Source organism: Dermacentor variabilis, unplaced genomic scaffold (genome assembly GCF_050947875.1).
Source record: "Dermacentor variabilis isolate Ectoservices unplaced genomic scaffold, ASM5094787v1 scaffold_13, whole genome shotgun sequence".
Classification (NCBI taxonomy): domain Eukaryota; kingdom Metazoa; phylum Arthropoda; class Arachnida; order Ixodida; family Ixodidae; genus Dermacentor; species Dermacentor variabilis.
Window position 1 is genome coordinate 18680964 of NW_027460291.1, and position 12818 is coordinate 18693781.

The 12818-nt window shown below is 42.9% G+C and overlaps 1 protein-coding gene across 6 annotated transcripts in view; it reads right to left on the reverse strand.

The window, feature by feature from the left end:
• Nucleotides 1–12818, reverse strand: part of Ctl2 (Choline transporter-like 2) — a 494927-nt gene that overhangs the window by 174635 nt on the left and 307474 nt on the right. For all 6 annotated transcript variants that reach the window (XM_075677602.1, XM_075677595.1, XM_075677596.1 and 3 more), the window contains one exon: nucleotides 2649–2766. In XM_075677602.1, the coding sequence (XP_075533717.1) occupies nucleotides 2649–2766 (118 nt within the window). The remainder of the gene's footprint in view (nucleotides 1–2648; nucleotides 2767–12818) is intronic.

The following is a 12818-nucleotide window of genomic DNA, read 5'->3' on the forward strand; positions in this document are numbered from 1 at the left end:
TTTAGCGTATGCTGAAACAACTAAACCTTTGCTGTGATAGTTTTCCCTTAATATTTTTGTTTTGTAGAAACTTTTCCCCATTTTTAAACAAGCTTGTGGTGATCACACCATAGAGTTGCATGCTTTCATGTTGAAAAATGATGCCCCCTATCCTGTAATGCCCTTAGCGGTAGAGGCAGGAACTACAAACACAGATATGAAACCGGTTGCCGGATGCATTGAGACACCTGTCTGTTCTTCCAGTGTGATCTGAATACAGAAATTAACCCTTAAATACCATGCCTGAGCTGTACTCATCCTAGATGCTCATGGTACCATTATCACCAAAGACACCTGAGTTGTACTCATCAATTCAGTTCTCACTGTGCATTTCAATTTTGGTGCTTCAATGCTTTGATTGCTTTCAGTTACTTTCACTATCATCTGTTCAAATAATTACAGTCAAAGCTTACTTTTGTGTTGAAGCCCACCGCGTAATTATGCCAACCGGACCTGTCAAAAAAGCCTCCCTGACGGCTGCTGTTCCACAAGATGTCATGGTGCGGTCGTTTGCCAAATGTGAAATTTCGCTGGACGCCGATGTGCTGTGGGACCGTAGCAACGATGACGATGGCAGCACTAGTGAAGACGAGTAGTCCAGTGACCATGTCAGCTATTAATAAATTTTCGTTATCAAATGCGCCCTCGGGTATGCTCTCCTTTTTTTTTTTTTCCTGTCATGCAATATGGGAAGGTCGACTTACATTCGAGTCGACTTACAATCATGTAAATACGGTACTTCAGCCTGTTTATTAAACTGTGTCAATAAATACACAGTAACAGTAGGAAGAAGTGCACTGAGAAACACACTTCTTGATTGATGTCAGCTATTGGTCAATAGCAACTGCACTAGGAATCGGCTATATTATGAAATAAAGCCCTCACTAAAGTGAAGGGCAGGCTTCTGTTGAAAAGACTGTTAGAGAGAAAGGTGACTTCGCGCTGCACTTGCGAGCTCCACAGGTCACGCACGACTGCAAAATTTGACTGAGATGTTCACAGCAGTGTTTGCTATCCACTGACTGTGCTTTTTCGCCAAGCTCTAGGCATGGTTCAGGACCTCTTAAAGATATAACAAAAATAGAGCATAAAGACATGAACCTTGGTAGCCTATGGTCAAGAGCAAAGTGACAAAATCATAAGTAGCTTCCTTGGCAAAAGGAGATGGGTGGATCAAATATTCACATTTCTCACTGAGCAATGGGGTTTAATGTCTCAAACAGAGATGCCACAGGGATCAATATTGAACAGATGGCACCCAGGCCTCATGCTCTACAGCAATGGTGTTTCTTGTGTCCTTCCTGTACCTTGTAGTTACAGTGGGTTTGATTAATAGTGCGGAATTCCTTTGTTCAATCAATCATTTGTACAGCAAGAAATCCTTCACCAATTAACTGTTTTAAATGGTAAGCGAAATTGGCAATGAGAAAGAAATCTACATTTGTGGCCTGAAAACGTACATTTACATTATAGAAAACTTTTACACACACTCATGCTGCAACAATTTTAAAATTTATCTTTCTGTCAAAGATGTCTAATGAAAGAAAAAATTGCCTGTGACTGCCGTTTTCAATGGTCATTTGTGGCGCAAGAACAGGCTCACCACGAAGTGGCTATTGCAATTTCGTACTCTTTTCCCAAGCATTAACATAGCCAATGAAACTCAAGCCATGACAGACACCAATAGTCGAACACCATTTCACACCACACGTGGTGTGCGTCTTCAGACTTTCCACTGATGCTGGTTCTGCTTTTTTGATCATGCTCCATGACTTTTTTGTCTTCATTAGAAAAATGCTAACAATGTTCTGGATACAGCACCGCTACAGAAATTGGGGGCAGAAGAGGTGACAGGGAGCAAGTCTCTTGGGAGATTTATGAAACGTTTCAAGCCAAACAACAGCAAGAGATGCAGTGCCAGAACTGAAATGCTTGGATCAGGAAGCTCTGCGACTTTCGGTGATAGCAGTGATATCATTTTGACAAAGGCTGCCTTGCTTGCTTGCGCAGCACGATGACATGACACAAAACCACAAACAGCAACCACGAATGCAAGCTGTGATACAAAATAGCTCAGTGGTTACTGTTTTGTGAAGGTGGCTACACCATGGGGAGAGTGTGGGAAAAGCTATAAGTGGCTCACACACAACCAGTGCACAAATGATATCAAAATTCTACAATAATAATAATAATAATAATAATAATAATAATAATAATAATAATAATAATAATAATAATAATAATAATAATAATAGGAAGATAGCTCCAAGCTGTTGCCCCTCAACTCCTCAGATAAGCCGAGCTGTAAAGCAAAAATGAGCACATGCATCATGAATCATCAGCATCAGCAAGTGGGGCAAAGAATACATAAACACGCATAGCAATTAGGACAAGCCTGTGAGAAATTCTCAAGGAAGGAAATTCAGGCTCTGGTCATTGTGGCATTCTCTTTTCTTTCTTTACAAGCTTTCTTCTATGTTACAACAATGTTACTGTTACATCTAATTTGTTCACAGGTCCTGCAGTGCACAGCAGGAATTCAGCTACACTACACCCAAAATTGGCCCTCCCATTCAGGTCTGCAGTGCACACTCCATTGGGCAACTTACTTGGTTTTGCTAGCAAGCCTAGAAACTGTGACCATTTCAACAATTCCATCGTTGAGCATGTCCTTGACCCTTCCCTTGTCATCGAGCTCCAGTCTTCCAGGAAGGCATCTCCTGGCCACTGAAATTGCATAAAGCAGCACTTTCAAAAGATGCAACATGAAGCACACATGCATCTGGCTGGGTTCCCATTCATTGCACGCAGCAGCCCTATAAGGCAGCACATCATACACACACTGTTCAGCTAACACCAAAGGCCCACGTGTAATGCATAAATAGCTTGCACCCGTGAGCAAAAGTATACGGACCAGAGGGTCGCCAAAAATAAAAGAAGTTCTTCGTAATTAATAAGCAGAAATGGAAACTGACGAGTGCACTAGAAAGTTCACAATGCCAAGCTTGGACTGCAGTTTTTAATTTCAAGTTGCATTCACAGACGAAAAAATATGAGTTTTAATGCGCAATCCCTGGTCTGTATACATTTGCTCATAGGTGTACCTTACTCCTCCTACACTTACTTAAGGATGTAAGTCAGCACCAGTGAAATATTCTTGGTTTAAAATAAATTTTATTTGCAAATATACTGACACTGTGTGCTGGCAACAGGAACAAAAAGAGTTGCCTGCAGCATTCAAATTGTTCAACCTGGAAGGTTGGACAATTATTAGATGAAAACTGAAAAATAAAACATTATTGCCATGTTCACTAGAGTAGAACCTGAACATTAAAATTTTTCTCTCCAGAATGAAAAGAAAAACAATAGCTTTCAATTCAGGTTGTTTGGCTCTTGTCACCTATGCACTGTTTGTATTTGTCACTCAACAGTGCTGTCATACATTTGCAAATGGACACAGGCCTGCCATCCCTACTGCCATCACCATTGCCAAAGTGGCAGCACCATTGTAGTCGTTTTCCACATGGCTTGTCAGGAGGCAGGTGTCAGTAATGCCATCATTACCATTTAAAACCAGCCACCATGAAGTGCTTTAGCGAACCTCCACAGAGCTGGGAAGTCACTTTATATCACATTGGTATGCAAATCAATATGTGACAAAGAAGTCAACTGAGAATCAAGTAAAGAGACTCAAACAAACAAAAAGAAACTATACACAATCTTGCAAGTAAAGAGACTCAAACAAACAAAAAGAAACTATACACAATCTTGCAATGTTCACATGAACCATTCTGAGCATTCAGTATGTTGGGATGACATTACAGGGTGTCTACCAAGTTGTCATTTCCAAATTCCCTGAGTTTTTTAGGTTATCTCTGAGTGGCTTTGCAAAATTCCCTGAGTGACACAAAACTTTGTTTTATGTCAAGGCTGACACGATGTCACCCGATGCTGTCACTCTCTAGTAAGCATGTTAAAAATTAAAAAACGACTTGATCTTGTTTTAAAAGTAAGGAGAAGTGTTTATTCTAAAAGAAAACAGATGGAAGTGGTTAGTGGCACAGCAAATAAAATACCTTTAAAAATGGTAAAACCCATTGCGATCAGTCGAACACTCTCAAATACAAACAAAAAGGAGCCGCGCATTCGCCCCAAGGACCATTTGAAACATCCTCTTGGTCAGTTGAACAGTCAACGTCCAATTTCGCAGACTACACTGTGGCCGTGAAAACGTCCGAAAAATCGGGCAGTTCGAAAAAATGAATGCATGCGGTTGTCTGCCTTTAAGGACTCAAATCACCCCAGGCACATCCGAAAAATCTCTGAATGCCTACCAGTACACTTATTAGGCATGTTGGTGCTCGTACTGTGACAGGAGATGGCAGATGCATGCGTGCATAATTAAGGAGTACATACTGTGTCCTGTGACGATCGCCCCTTCATACACTTATTATGCTTCACCGCAATACTTTGTCATTTGCTTCACTGCGTAACACTACTGTACTATGGCGAAGCTCACTTTCGGGAACCGGCATTACGCAATGCGTCGTGCGGAGGGGCTTCAAAGCCACTGGCAAGGATAACAAAGGCAGAGTCTGCGCCACTGATAACAGTGGCTAATTCTTTTAATGAAAAACATGGCGCCGAACCGCAAGAAGTTTGCTAGCAAACGTCGAAGCAGTTAGGCTTAGCATTGCAGTGGGGGTGGCTACGACTGCCAGCAAATCTGCATGCGAGAGCACCGGTTTGAAGCGGTGAGGTAATCAAAATGGCGGTGGTGGTGGCTTTGATTAATGCCATTTTGGACCTGCGGTCACGCAAAAAGTGGGGAAAATCAGCCAACAAAAGGCTCTTGCGTCCGAAATTTCAGATGTTCTTACACACTGACTCTATGGGGTAGGTGATGGTGCCGCGACGCTGTCCAATTATCGGGCGTACGGAAATTCGGTCGTCGACTGTACATGGACAGCTCCTCCAGGCGACGACATGGCGTCGAAGTAGATTCTTTATGATTCCTCTCTGTTACTCGAGCCAGCACTATCGGGACTTTGATTCCCTTTCAATAAATTTACAGCTAACTTTCCCTGATAGAAGTGCAAATTCCCTGAGTTTTCCCTGAGTATTTCCAGACTATTAAAAATCCTGGTTTTTCCGGCTGGTAGACACCCTGCATGATTGATGGAGTGTGCTGAATTGGTTGGTTCATGATGAAGGGGGTAAAAACAGCATGAAGGGCAGGATCAAAGCAGAGACGACGTACACGGCACTGACTGGCAACCAGTCTTTACTGCATCTTCAGTTGTAATATATACAATTCCCTATGTGCAGAAAGGTACAAAAATGTATAATGACATGCCACTGTTGTCTGCAGTTTATCATAGGTTTGATAAGTAGTGCATTTCACTATAGTGTGAGGATACAGAGGGTACATGCTTACACATGAATCACAATGTTCGTATATTCGGAAAGCTTCACATATTTCACAAGCAAGTTGGTTTGGCTTGGATCCTAGGGGCGTACATTTCTGAAGGTATGGCACGCAGCCATAGTTTCTGCAGTGATCTGCCAGGTGACTTGCAAATGAGCCCCTGAGCAAGTAAGCGTGTTCTCGTAAACGATCATTAATATATTGGCCAGTTTGCCCTATGTAGCAGCACTTGCATGAGAATGGTATTTTATATATGATTTTACATGTGCAGTTCATAAACGATGCAGCTTGTTTCTTATCACATTCGCTTTCTTTTTAACCTTCTTTGTTCACTCTACAGCAAGGAACAGAAAGGTTGGTGCATGCAGTGAATAAAACTTTTGTTCCAATTTTTCCAGCAATATTTTCTAACCTATAGGAAACATCGTACAAGTATGGAAAAATGTACATGATTTGGTGCATCACGTTGGTCCTCACTATGCCGTGTCATAGCGGCTAGTAGCTGTTGCACTTGGCGTAGAAATCTACTTGATGTTTTCAGCAAGCAGAAGCAATGTTTTGCAATGAGCATGTAATAGTGCAAGGTGAAATGCGTGCCTCAAGGAGCAAGAAGGACAAGTGCCAACAAGATTTCCAAATATGTAACAAAAATGCCCTCCATTATCTACTAGTCTTCTCTCCACCGTTATCTTCAATTGAACAACACACTGATGGCCACACCATCTGTTTGGATGTCTAGCTGCCTGGAGACTCGTCTCAATGGCACGAAATGTGGCATTAGTGTGGTAGCAGAGCTGCAACCTCCACAGACCCACTACACCATCCATGTCTGCAGATGACTGTGAGCCATACTTTCTGGTAGCCTAGACACCATTTTCATACAGACTATACTCTCACAACCCCATTTGGGCGGGCGAGGTAACATAATTTTGACCACACCTGGGGCTCATTATGCCTCTCAAACCACCGCGATGAGCATTATAACTTTGCCCCAATCGGAACGTAAATCAAACCTGCAGCCTAATGATCAGCAGTCACAATCGCCACCATGACAGGTGCTATAGGAACTTTATACGAATTTCACGAGACCTCAGAAAATATTCTCACAATTTTTAAAGGGCACCTAAACCACCCAGAGGTCAAAATTTAGCTGTGTTGTTACAGTTGTGCATGAGTCTGCAACACGTAGCTGTGAGAATTTTTCAAAACAGTGCCATAACAACAGAGTTATACGCATTTGATGATCGAAACATGGCCCTCGCTCTTTTTGCTCTTACCTTCGCTACACTTTGTTCATTGGCTGGTCTCTCCTCCTTGCCGAGTGTTCTTTCAAATGTTAAGTGACATATGTCACCGTCAACGCGCTTTTCAAAACACTACCCACTTCGGTTACCACAACTCCGTGCTTCTCGGCTACCCGCTGTTGCTGCCGTGCCAGCCTGTGCTCCTGCAAAGTGTGCCACTATGGACCCTGTGTTACACGCCAGGCATTGTGCAGGGTGTCATCATGATGCAACTGGTGCCACGTCATTTCATTTTTCCAGTCGGTGCTTTTGCAGCAAAGCAGCGCACATGGATGCCTTCTAGCCATCGCAAAACACTACCAGACTCTGTTCACGCAGCTAATCGGACTGCTAAGCACAATTGCGTTGCAACACGAGCAATTTGGCACTTGTGCTGCGGGCCACAGTTACCGATTCGCAAGCACTCACAAGCGCGCAACACAACGAGGAAGGGCAGGGAGCATGCGCACCTGCTAGCAGACTAACCGGAAGCGCAAGTTCTTGTTCGAGCAATCGAGTGTCTGCTCCTGGTGACATCACCAGATGCACCCTGGTGACGTCACAACGAGCGCTGGGAATAGCGGAAAAGCCTGGAGAAGAGCACAGGATTGCTTTTTTATTTTGTGGCATGCCCGCAGCACGCAGTGCTGCTGTGTTGGGCATCATTGATCGTGACGGCATTTTTAACTCGGTGCGCATGTTTACTTGAAATGTTTAAAAAATTTCAGAGGTGGTTCGGAGCCCTTTATAACAACACCAAAGTCAAGGTAAAACATCCTTGCTATTACTACTTTTGCCTGAACAAGCTATCAAGGAGTTTCTGGACATCTCTCACATCACTGCCTAGGGGGTCTCCTATGGAAACTAGCACACCTACATAGCCTGCGCTCACTGTGCTCCAAATGGAGCTACCAGGATTGTTTGCATTAGTGAAATAGTGGAGGGCTACTTTGGCTGAATTTGTTACTATAAATTTGTAGTATATACTTGGTCTGTCTCCAGCTAACTTCAGCCAAGGTTTAAAAATATGCCAAAGCACTCTACGAGGCCGCAACCAAATGCATGTTCTTTGCTATTGTATGGAGCATGTCACACTATTTATTGTATTCTGCTTAATTGCATAATTAGTCAAGATTAATTAACCAACTTCACAAGTATCACTTCTGGGCAAAACTTCTCGTAAGAAAGTTGTAAAGCATTCTAGGAAACGTGTAATACAGCAAGCTTTGAACTTCCTACTGGTTGCGTTTTGTGCCCTATAAGAAACTCGCAAAATGTTTAAAAAACGCATGTGACATCTTACTTGCATGCCTCAATTGAAGTGCACTCAAACATGCCGCATAAAAGCAAACAGCACGTTCAGCCTTGTCTGCTGCCTTGTTGGCTTATCGCTGTCATGAACTGCCATGAGGGAAGCATAAAACTGGCATATAATGTACAACCAATGCCTCTATTATTGCCCCATCACATTTTGAACAGCTGCACACAGGCTAGGTGCACTGTTCGTACATATGTGGCACATTTGAGAGCACTGCAACCAAGGCGTGCAAGCAGGCATGTCACATGCTTTTTCTTTATATTTGGCTGGCTTCCTCTAGACGCAGAAAAATTTATCATGTAACTAACAGGAAGTTCAAAGCTACCGAACTAAATGTTTTCAGTAATACTCTACAACTTTCTTATTGGAAGATCTGGCCTAAAATCAATATGCTATAAAAACTAACAAGCGAGCCACAGTGCAGTGCCACAGAAATAATGCAGTGATGAGATAAGGTTCGCACGAAGACAATAGTGGTTGAACGCAGAGATCGCCAGAGAAGGACTTGTCAGGACGAAGAGAAGTGCCCCTCGTGCTGGCTCGACCATTGCAATGATGAGAGTCGTAGAAACTAGTCCGGGCTACAGCATGGAACAAGAAGTGTGTGCACTGTTCACATTTTATTCTACACTGCAGTTAAATGAGCCAGGAGAATAAGGGGAGCTTCATCTTTTGTCAGAACCGTACGAAGACAATGAAGCCAGAGAAGGGAAATGTGGCATTAACTTCAACAAACAACGATGTGCTAATACAAATTAAATAATTTGAAATACTATGAAGACTCACATTGTTGGAACAACTGCACTATTACACTAGCAGCAGTCATGTCTGCTGCAATCTGTAGTAGTTATATAACCAGCTTACTAACAAGGTTCATGTTTACTGCAAGCTGTATTTACTGTACTCTGTTGTATAGTTTAACAAGTTCATAATCATGACTGATGCTTACTGAAAGTTGTGATACTAAAGAAACATAGCAATAAGTGGTGTTTCTTGAAAACTGACCACATTAGAATAGCAAAGCAAGAAAAACCACTTGGTGACAACTACAATGCTTAAACAGGTGCAATATGATGCATGATACAGCTGAAATTCAGGAATACAACAGTTGTGTTCACTGAAGACTGTACGACTGAGTTAGGTTCAGGTCGGGTTAGGTCAGGTTCTTTTAACTCTGCACAGCATATTGAAGATATCACTTAGATGACACAGTTCAGCAGTGGGTAACATGTTGATTGAGATTTATCACATAGTCATCTGCTCTCCTCACGTTTCTCATAGAGTTGCGAAGCGACAACTCTGGAGTTGGAATGCTTCTCGAATCATTCCACATTTTCAAACACCCGGAAGGGAATGGAATGATTGCACCAGTCGAACAGATGGAATGGGAACGGAATGGGCACATAGTCCCAGAGTGCTAAATGTTTATTTTAAGCGAGAATACAACACCAGTAAATTTGCCAATCAAACTAAACTAAACATGGCGAACTATATTTCTCAATTTTTGCTGAAAACGGCTCTTTCAATATCTTCCTATACATCACTTCTGCCACAGTAATTATAAACAACATGGCATTTTACAAATTCTACACTTCTGATGACCCAGAAATCTTACTTTGTTAAAATGTTGAAGTGCATTTAAAGACAGCAACTTTGAGCTAATTCCTTCACTTCTAGTTAAGGAATTAAGCTTACTCTTTAGTTTTAGTGAACTTGTTAACATTTAGTTAAAGAGTTGCTAAGAATTGTTCAATTTAGCAAGAGCATGCTTTACCTATGACAAAGAGACGCAGGCGAAACATGATTTAAAAAGTGCACCATGTTTTTTTTACACAATGTGTATCCAGAAGACCTGGTAGCCAGCGGTCGGAGAGGTATAAGGGGAAAAAAAAGGTGCTTGTTTATATGCCAGTAAATGTGAAACAAAAGAAGGCAGCAGACTTAATCGATTTCATCGGCTCAAAGCTCACTTGCTGCAAGAGGCATTCTTCTACAGTGAAGAACACCATAGTTATTTTGCTTGCGTGCTTTCACTTCAAGTAATTGCACTCATCTACTAAGAGGGACATGGTGTATGTTGTTTTACTCAAATAATAATTAGATTACGCACAACACCCTGCAGAGGTAAGAGGCCACAAAGAGTTTCCTCCTGTGCGAAAAATAGCATGTAGCACTGTTTACTACACTGCTAAGGCTTCAAAAATATATTGTTTCTTTTTTTTTGCTACTAGGCATGCAAGTGCTAATAAACAATTTTAGAGAAAGCGTTTCATTTAATGGAATTAGAGGAATGGAATGGTGTAACTCAACCACTCCAGCAGTGGTCCAACTCTCATCATTCCGAGGAGATGGGAATTTCCACAGTGGAATGAAATGGCGGGCTCTGCTCTCATGTATCTCTGTCCCTTCCCCTCGTGCTAGAATGCTTTTCAAAAAGCATACAAATTTTAGCGTCCTCTCATTCTGGTGATTGCGCAACTTGAGTCAATAGACTCAGCACTCCTGCAACTGTTTCATCTCTAAAACTGAGTTTTTCCATTTTTAATTCTGCAATATTCCAACTGCAGCCATGTTACCTGCTGCTGCATTGAGTATATCATCCAGGTGATATCTTCCATGCCGAGGTAGAGAAGAATCTGAACTGATGCAAACATTCTCCTCCACAAAATTGACTTTAAGATAAGCAGAAAATTAGTTTTCCTTGTCGCTTCTTGAAAAGCACTCAACTACTAAGTCACACATGACACTTGTTCTAGTTCCTTCAAATTGCATTCTGCACACTGCACCCAACAACCAACTTGAGTGGTATCTGGAGTATCAACTCGGGCCCAGGTTGCTTTAACGCTTTCCTCGCAAACCATTTTCATCAAGCCATGTCCACACAAGAGAGGCCTCCAGTGGCTCCTCACAATGGTCAGGGTGTGATCAAGCAAGCAGCTCGCTTTCCCAAGATTCACAGGTGTCCACCAAGTTGACATTTCCAAACTCCCCCGAGTTTTCCAGGTTTTCCCCGAGTGCCTTTGCAAAATTCCCTGGATGAAACAAAACGCCTCAGTGTTGCGTTTCGTCGCTTGAAAGAGTTTACTTTAGTTTTAATGAGGGACACCTGCATCTTGGCGTCAGCCAATACACTTTGTTTTTTGATCTCAAGCTTCTTCAAAGAAGCGGCGGCACGCCTCCTATCCCGTTCATTCCTCAATACAGCAGTACTTTCTGGTCTTGTCCTCCCTCCAATGCATGCTCGCTTCACGAACCAATTGAACCATCGTCTTGGTCAGTTGCAGAGTGAACATACAATCTTTAGTAGTCCCTAGGGGCCACGAAACCAACTGAAAAATCGGGCAGTTCGACAAAATAAATGCATGTCTTTTAAAGGGCCCCTGAAACGGTTCGGACAAATTTTGTAGACGCGAAGGGTACAGCCAAAGTTAATCATTCGCACCACAATTTGTGTGAAATGTTTCATATTAAGAGAGATATAGATGATTACAAGTTACCCTCCTCCACAGTCATGCATTTTCTCCTCAACTCGTTCGCCGAGTGATCAGGGCTAAGCTCTGCCTTCACTGGCCCTGTGTCATGATGGCACGGCGTGTCGTCGACTTCCGGTTCTCTAGGCGGGAGCGCGCGAAGCCTCTCCAAACTCTCCGCCAGCTGCTTGGCAGTCGACCCCAAGCGAGAGCTATCGAAGCAGCGTGCGAGTATCCTGTAGCAGCACCGAACGTGTCTCGTATTCCGGTAACCACAGGTGAGCTGGGTGTTTCAACGGATGGCTGGAGGTATAAACTCAAGCTCACGAAGGAACTTTAACATAGACGTATGATGAGCAGACTGATTGGTCTGCACAGTCCAGTCACCTGTTGGCGCAGGGCTTAACCAACCAAACAAAGCGCTAATATCGCTCTAACCAAGTGTAAAACATTTTAAACATTCACAAAAACAACGTGTTAGCAATTACACGTCTGTGAAAAATTTACACCAGCAGCAAAGAATACATTTCGTTACTTCTGCTGTGTGTGGCTGAGCTCTGTGCCACCAGGTGGCTGCACCATGCAGACCATTCACATTTGCACTTCTGCTCATCCCATGAAACCACACGGTCAAATGGCCAGGCCCTGTCCCCTTGCGCTTGTGTTTACCCGAATACCTGACTCGCAAAACGCTATTGCGTTAGTAATCTTCCGGTGTAAAGTGACGGCCGCAAACACGCAAATCCTGGCGCCGATCAGATAGTGGCAGTCCGATGCGCTGCAGCCAGTCCACTCGTATGCTGCCTTGCAGAGCGACACAATGTCCCAGCTTGACATATTGCCAGTCACTACGTTTGCAGTCCACAACGCAACAAAGTCGAATCATAGTGCTCGCGAAAAGACTGAGATCGACTATGACCATGGAGCTCTGGTCAAAATGGAGCTCGTTGTAACACAAGCAGACGACGCTTGCTGTGTGCCGGAAGTGTTTAAGTGTATTGAGAAATTGTTCATGTGCATTCTCTTTCTGTTAATTTCTTTTTTTATAGAAACAAATTAACACTACAACTATTACGAACATAATTTGTTCACCATAAAGAGGGAAAAACTATTGATGACGCACCCTGGGCAGCCAATCGGATAGCTCGCCCTACTGACGTCAATTGGGTGATTTAGGTGGTATGGGTAGGGGCGGCTGAAAATTTGAGAAGTACTGTCTTAATTATTAAAGTGTCAATGAGGCATTTGTAGGCACCCCCAGGCACCCCCAAATGACACCT